General features: G+C 36.1%; 1 protein-coding gene across 1 annotated transcript in view; it reads left to right on the plus strand.

Annotated features, from left to right (window-relative positions):
* The window catches only part of LOC107746974 (triple functional domain protein-like), a 177464-nt gene that overhangs the window by 90137 nt on the left and 79136 nt on the right, over positions 1 to 8191 (plus strand). Inside the window, exons 16-19 of the mRNA XM_016561341.1 lie at positions 5935 to 6054; positions 6436 to 6627; positions 7422 to 7571; positions 7688 to 7802. Of these exons, the coding sequence (XP_016416827.1) occupies positions 5935 to 6054; positions 6436 to 6627; positions 7422 to 7571; positions 7688 to 7802 (577 nt within the window). The remainder of the gene's footprint in view (positions 1 to 5934; positions 6055 to 6435; positions 6628 to 7421; positions 7572 to 7687; positions 7803 to 8191) is intronic.

Genomic DNA, 8191 nt, shown 5'->3' on the forward strand with positions numbered 1-8191 from the left:
TAAAAGTTTTTTTTTTTTTTTTTTTTTTTTTTCAATCAAAAGTCAACTCAGGAAAAATATAAAATTGTTATATTTTAATTTAAACCAGCCTAAATTTAAATCAATACAACAAACACTACAATGGTGTGTAAATATGTTGTGATTTTAAAAAGTTGAGTTATTTTTCTCACATTACCTTAAATGTGTTTTTGTTTACTGGTTTGTTTTTTGCATTATGGTAATTAGAACTGAATAGGAACTTATGCTTAATTGTCATGAAAATAAAGTCAGAGTGTAAAAAAGGTAAATATTTAATATACTGTAATATAATATAAACATCCATATTCCAAATCTCGTCATTAATATAATATATATTTAATGTGTTTTATAAAATATGACCTCAGAATGTTTATGCCAGGCTTTTGAAGCTGTCAGTAAAGGACAAGGACTAAGTCTATTATGACAAAAGCTGGATTTATTTGTGTCGGGAGATTATTTACACTCTTGCTTTACACCTCTACATTTCTCTGTGTTTCTCTTTCTCTGTCAAGGTGTGGAGTTGTTGTGCGACCGTGATGTTGACATGGCGACGCGGGTGCAGGACCTGTTGGATTTCCTGCACGAGAAACAGCAGGAGCTGGACACAGCCGCAGAGCAGCACAGGAGACACCTGGAGCAGTGTGTGCAGCTCCGTCACTTACAGGCCGAGGTCAAACAGGTAACATCTGTCTGTCTCTCTGTCTACCCACGCAGAAACTCTTTCAGGGGACATGTGTACAGGCATGGACTTAAATTTCAGATCATGATACAGCTTTGTCAGCAAAGAACAAAACAACCACTGTGTGATGGGTTCTTTCTAACGCACCTCCATATTTAATAAGTGTCATGATTAATTATGCAGTAGAGATTTTATTTTAGAGGTGGGAATTTCCTCTGTCTGTACCTGAGCAGTGACTCATGCGTAGTGAATGTAGGCTAAACTGAGGTTGAAAATCAGACATTACCTTGTACATTAATACCACTGACGCCTTGGTTTTGTTTAAAATGTCTATAGGTTCTATTATAAATGTTTGAGATGGCAACGAGGTCCTTTTACCCCACAACCAGTGTAAATAAATTTAAATTTCATACATTTAAAATATAATGATTTTATTATTAACATGGTGATTATCTCTAAGGTAGACACCTTAATTTTATTTTATTTTAATTTAATTTAATTTAATTTAATTTAATTTAATTTAATTTAATTTAATTTAATTTAATTTAATTTAATTTAATTTAATTTAATTTAATTTAATTTAATTTAATTTAATTTAATTTAATTTAATTTAATTTAATTTAATTTAATTTAATTTAATTTAATTTAATTCTTCCTTAGAGATAATCACCATGTTAATAATAAAATCATCATATTTAAATTTATGACATTTATGAAATTTCAATTTATTTACCCTGGTACTTTAATAAAATTTTTAATTTAATTTAATTACAACTTTATTAATTACATTAACAGTCATTATTACATTACATTATGGCCAAAATATAATTTGTTAATATTCAGATTTGCATTTGAAATACTAAATTACTATTAACTACTGATCTGTTAAGCATTATATAATGTTTGTTAAAAATGTGTTAATGTAGCCATTTTAATATTGAGTGAAGTGCAGTGTTAAAGGGGTCATATGATGCTGCTAAAAAGAACATTATTTTGTGTATTTGGTGTAATGAAATGTGTTTATGCGGTTTAAGGTTCAAAAAACACATTATTTTCCACATACTGTACATTATTGTTTATCCTCTATGCCCCGCCTTCTGAAACGCGTCGATTTTTACAAAACTAATCGGTCTGAAAAGCGAGGTGTGCTCTGATTAACCAACTATCCAGTGCGTTGTGATTGGCCGAACACCTCAAGCGTGTGACGGAAATGTTACACCCCTTACCATACTGTGATGCCACAACTAAGCACACAGCGTCTTCACGACATGGCGACAGCGGCAACAATAATACTTCAGCGAGAATAAAAGTTACGCCTTCTCTCTTTGCGTGAACATTTGGGAAGCGTTATGCAAATCTTCCGAGATCGTGACGTAGGTATGTGGGGGTGTGTTAGAACGAGCCGTTTTAGGTAGGCGTGGTTGACTCTTAACTTTTATAAAGAATATCTCTTTGGATTTGAGACTTTAGTCTTTGCAACTTTACAGATCTTCTTTATGCACCAAGAGCTTGTAACACTCCAAAGAGAAAGGAAAAATTGAAATCGCATCATATGACCCCTTTAATAGTTTTGAATAGCAGCTCTGACTACTTACAGGAGCTGATGGGAAACAGAGCAGTTTTATAGCACTGACGCTTAAAATCAGAAGGAAAAACTAGGCCAGGAGGAGCAGCTGGTAATCTCATTTCATCCTTTCATTTATTTATTTTATTATTTATATATTTATTTTTGTCTGGACTGCTCTAGAGGAAAAGAGTGATTAGAGATGTCGAGGAGCTGGGACGCCCGTGTGGTTTAAGGCCTGACACGGTTACAGAGTATTTGAGTGGTGTGTGGTGGTTAGTAGACATGTAATCATCTGTTTGACTTTACAGTGTGTGTGTGTGTGTGTGTGTGTGTGTGCGCCCGTGTGGCAGTGTGTTTATTTACGTTTACTAAAGCAGGTGTGTAAAGTGTGAGTCAGTGTGTCAGGAGACGGCGTGGAATTTAGACCTGAAGGTGGAGTCAAAGAACACATCTGTCAGTATCCAGTATGTTCACTTTCCCCACTGATGCAACCCAACAGTTAACAGCACACTACAAGTTTACATGTCTCAACTTTCATGAAACAGTGCTTTTCAGTTTGGTGTAAAAGGCAGCATTGTATGCTTTATACCAGTTTTTTTCAGTCACTTTATAATGTTATTCACGGTTTCTTGTACAAAACCAAGAATTTAATTTTAAAATGAACCTTTACTGACCTCTAAAATTAAAAAAGCTGTTCCTATTATAATTGTCCATTGGCTATTTATTACGACCAAGTGAAATGAGGATCAATGACCTAAACCAAGCCACTGCATACTGAATAGGTGTTGTTGATGTGTAAATTTAAAGGTTTCTTTCAGCCACCAAGTGTAGTACACTCAGCTCCGTTTAACATACTTTACTATGTTTTAAATACATTCTACAGTCCATATCAAATAGGTGCTAATGGTTTTGATGTTTTAATTGAGACAAGTTGGACAGTGGAATAGGTCCGATAGCAGAAGAGATCACAATAGCAGAATTTTCACTACACGATTTCCATGGCCAAAAGAATTTAGATAGTTATAGAAATCTTGAAAATATTACATAAATAATGCTATTAGTCAAATTCATCTTTATGTATTTATTTATTTAATTAATTAATTGTATTTATTTATTTAATCACACCACTGCATACAAAAGGAACAATTACACTTAATGGCAACCAGTTTGAAATAACTTCCTTTTGTGTAGTGATGTGGCTTATTATCACAGAATGAGGCAGAATTTATATTATTTTTTAGTGTTGTATACAGTGATAAAGCTTGTGTGTTGAGTATGAATAAATAAATAAATTACATGTGAGAGTTTAACGCTCCATAATGATCACCTCACCCTATTTTGGGTAAAAATAGAAAAAAAAAACATACGATAATCCATTCATATTTATCCAAATGAGGGATGTGAATACAGTATATATATATATATATATATATATATACAGTGGGTACGGAAATTATTCAGACCCCCTTAAATTTTTCACTCTTTGTTATATTGCAGCCATTTGCTAAAATCATTTAAGTTAATTTTTTTTCCTCATTAATGTACACACAGCACCCCATATTGACAGAAAAACACAGAATTGTTGACATTTTTGCAGATTTATTAAAAAAGAAAAACTGAAATATCACATGGTCCAAAGTATTCAGACCCTTTGCTGTGACACTCATATATTTAACTCACGTGCTGTCCATTTCTTCTGATCATCCTTCAGATGGTTCTACACCTTCATTTGAGTCCAACTGTGTTTGATTATACTGATTGGACTTGATTACGAAAGCCACACACCTGTCTATATAAGACCTTACAGCTCACAATGCATGTCAGAGCAAATGAGAATCACGAGGTCAAAGGAACTGCCTGAAGAGCTCAGAGACAGAATTGTGGCAAGGCACAGATCTGGCCAAGGTTACAAAAAAATTTCTGCTGCACTTAAGGTTCCTAAGAGCACAGTGGCCTCCATAATCCTTAAATGGAAGACGTTTGGAACGACCAGAACCCTTCCTAGAGCTGGCCGTCCAGCCAAACTGAGCTATCGGGGGAGAAGAGCCTTGGTGAGAGACGTAAAGAAGAACCCAAAGATCACTGTGGCTGAGCTCCAGAGATGCAGTCGGGAGATGGGAGAAAGTTATAGAAAGTCAACCATCACTGCAGCCCTCCACCAGTCGGGGCTTTATGGCAGAGTGGCCCGACGGAAGCCTCTCCTCAGTGCAAGACACATGAAAGCCCACATGGAGTTTGCTAAAAAACACCTGAAGGACTCCAAGATGGTGAGAAATAAGATTCTCTGGTCTGATGAGACCAAGACAGAACTTTTTGGCCTTAATTCTAAGAGGTATGTGTGGAGAAAACCAGGCACTGCTCATCACCTGTCCAATACAGTCCCAACAGTGAAGCATGGTGGTGGCAGCATCATGCTGTGGGGGTGTTTTTCAGCTGCAGGGACAGGACGACTGGTTGCAATCGAGGGAAAGATGAATGCGGCCAAGTACAGGGATATCCTGGACGAAAACCTTCTCCAGAGTGCTCAGGACCTCAGACTGGGCCGAAGGTTTACCTTCCAACAAGACAATGACCCTAAGCACACAGCTAAAATAACGAAGGAATGGCTTCACAACAACTCTGTGACTGTTCTTGAATGGCCCAGCCAGAGCCCGGACTTAAACCCAATTGAGCATCTCTGGAGAGACCTAAAAATGGCTGTCCACCAACGTTTACCATCCAACCTGACAGAACTGGAGAGGATCTGCAAGGAGGAATGGCAGAGGATCCCCAAATCCAGGTGTGAAAAACTTGTTGCATCTTTCCCAAAAAGACTCATGGCTGTATTAGATCAAAAGGATGCTTCTACTAAATACTGAGCAAAGGGTCTGAATACTTAGGACCATATGATATTTCAGTTTTTCTTTTTTAATAAATCTGCAAAAATGTCAAAAATTCTGTGTTTTTCTGTCAATATGGGGTGCTGTGTGTACATTAATGAGGAAAAAAAATTAACTTAAATGATTTTAGCAAATGGCTGCAATATAACAAAGAGTGAAAAATTTAAGGGGGTCTGAATACTTTCCGTACCCACTGTATATATATATTCCCATTTCAGCAAAATACTTGCAACTTACTTTCTGTACAATGGCAGAATCTTCAAAATAACAGAGGTGGAGGTGGGTAAACAGGTTGGTGGTATTGCCCCCTTTTGCTCCCACTGATGATTGGCAAGTCCTGCGGACTGGGGTGGTTATGTAACGGTGGTGGCCCAGTTACTGGGGTACTGGGGTTACTATACAGGTCATTTTCACAGAATCCAAATAACTGGCAAGCTAACTTTTTTGAAGTGTAGGTAGGTAGAGTGTCTCGTCTGTCATATCCAATTACATGCTTTTGCGAGACAGTATAGCTGCGCTTTGTGTCTTTTTCTGTTTTATGACAGGTGTCAAACAGTGCTAAGGTGCAATACTGCTATTTACATTGGGATGTCAACCATAGAGTTAGTGGTAGTTATTCACTTTACCTGTATATTGCAACACCTCTAATTAACACAATAACGATAACGGTACCAGTATACAGCAACTTTTTTTTTTTTTCTAAAAATTAGAATATGTTTACATAGAGGATAGAAAATTCTGTTTTCTGTGACGTGCCCCTTTTAAATGCTTTGTGTATGTGTGTGTTTCAGGTGCTGGGTTGGATCCGCAACGGGGAGTCAATGCTCAATGCAGGTCTCATCACAGCCAGCTCTCTACAGGAGGCAGAACAACTGCAGCGGGAACATGAACAATTTCAGCACGCTATTGAGGTACCAAACAATCTTTTCCAAACAACACACATTTAAATGTGGATGTACCATAGACATGCCATTCCTGTTTTGTTTTATTTTTTCTTATGCTAGTAATTTGTTTGTTTATTTTTGCTCCAAAAATACTTTAACTGTCACTCATTCAATATTAGTTGCTGTTGTCTCTTTTAGAAATTTATATGTAAATCTTACAATAAATAAATGTCCTCATGATGGCCACAATTTTTCTTGTCAAATGAATAACTCTACTTACGTTTTAAAGTCAGGTTTTTGGCCAAAAAAGCAAGGCATGAACCATTTTTTATATATGTCCTACTAATTTCTGGTCATTTTCACTTTCTCTTCTTGTTTTTCACTTTCTCTTTCATTTTCTGCATGCAGAAAACCCATCAGAGTGCACTGCAGGTGCAGCAGAAGGCAGAGGCTCTGCTACAGGCCAATCACTACGATATGGACATGATCCGTGACTGCGCAGAGAAGGTGGCGTCTCACTGGCAGCAGCTCATGCTGAAGATGGAAGACCGCCTCAAACTGGTCAATGCCTCAGTGGCTTTCTACAAGACATCAGAGCAGGTCAGTGAGCTTGTCTTGATAGTGATTCTGTCATTTGTGACCTCTTGTTCGTTTAGCGCAACAATTGGCTACAAAAAGTCTTAAATCATATTTATTTTGCCTCAGCAACTTGGTGTTTTCTGAATGTGATCAAGTTTTTTCTGTCCTTTCTGATGATTTGCATGTACGAAGGAAGCTAAAATATAGTGTTTTTGTTTGTTTGTTTTGTGTTTATTTTTATTTTTTCCTAATTCTCTGTGTTTTGTGGCCAATTTTTTGTAAACAAATTAGTCAGTCATGACAATCTTTGTAATAATTATGGGATTATTATGACATAAAAGATTGCATTTATAAAATACAAAGTCATAACTATTATTAAAAATATATAAAAAATAAAAATATATTTTATTTATTTATGCATAAAAATCATAAGCACTTATGAGAAGTTGAAGTTGTGAAAAAGTTGTAATTATGACAATTGTATTAATTGATTTGGTGTCTCATAATTTCTACTTTTTTTTATTTTACAAGAATGACTTTTTGTCATAATTTCTACTTATGTCAGTTTTGACTTACCTCATAATTATGACTCAGTGTCTCATTATTATTATTTGTTTTATGTAATAAGTATGACCTTGTATCTCATAATTTAACTTTTTATCTCATGATTTTAATGAGATACTATAATTATCTCATAATTATAGTATCTCATAATTTTGACTTTTTTTCTTATGTGGTGGAAATAGGCTTCCAAAGAGCATTTAGATATTTTTGCTCATATTTATTATGTATTACTACATGTGATTGTTCTGCAGGTGTGTAGTGTGCTGGAAAGTTTAGAGCAGGAATACAAACGAGAGGAAGACTGGTGTGGAGCGACTGATAAACTGGGACCAAACTCAGAGTCTGATCACGTGACGCCCATGATCAGTAAACACCTGGAGCAGAAAGAGGCCTTCCTCAAGGTACCGAGCACATACACTCATGCACTCAGGTTCTCAAGTATCATTCCGATCATGACATTAAATATTTAGTGCACATTTACTCAGAACTGACTCTTTTTTTTTCTCTCTGTTTGAAGGCATGCACATTAGCAAGACGCAACGCTGATGTCTTCCTCAAGTACTTGCACAGAAACAGTGTGAATATGCCGGGAATGCTCGCACATGTCAAAGCCCCTGAACAACAAGTCAAGAGTAAGACTACATTCTCATTTTAAAAAGCAGTTTTATGACTGGTTTAAAGGACAAAATTTAAGCCATCATTTGCTATTTGATTACCATTATTATATGTGGACCACAAAACCAGTCATAAGGGTCAATTATTTCGAAAGTGAGATTTATACATCATCTTAAAGGGGTCATATGATGCTACATGCACTTTTACAAGTTGTTTGAACTGAAATGTGTGTTGGCAGTGTGTGTACACAGCCACCCTATAATGATAAAAATCCACCCAGTGTTTTTTTTTTAAATCTGGTTAAATGTTTTCCCCTTTCTCAAATCGAGCCGATCTCAGATGCCTGTCTGTGTGACGTCACACAGACAGGCCCCTCCCACGATAGTTTGACTGACAGTAGCGTTTC

The sequence above is a fragment of the Sinocyclocheilus rhinocerous genome, unplaced genomic scaffold (genome assembly GCF_001515625.1).
Source record: "Sinocyclocheilus rhinocerous isolate Xijiao unplaced genomic scaffold, SAMN03320098_v1.1 scaffold529, whole genome shotgun sequence".
NCBI classification, from domain to species: Eukaryota; Metazoa; Chordata; class Actinopteri; order Cypriniformes; family Cyprinidae; genus Sinocyclocheilus; species Sinocyclocheilus rhinocerous.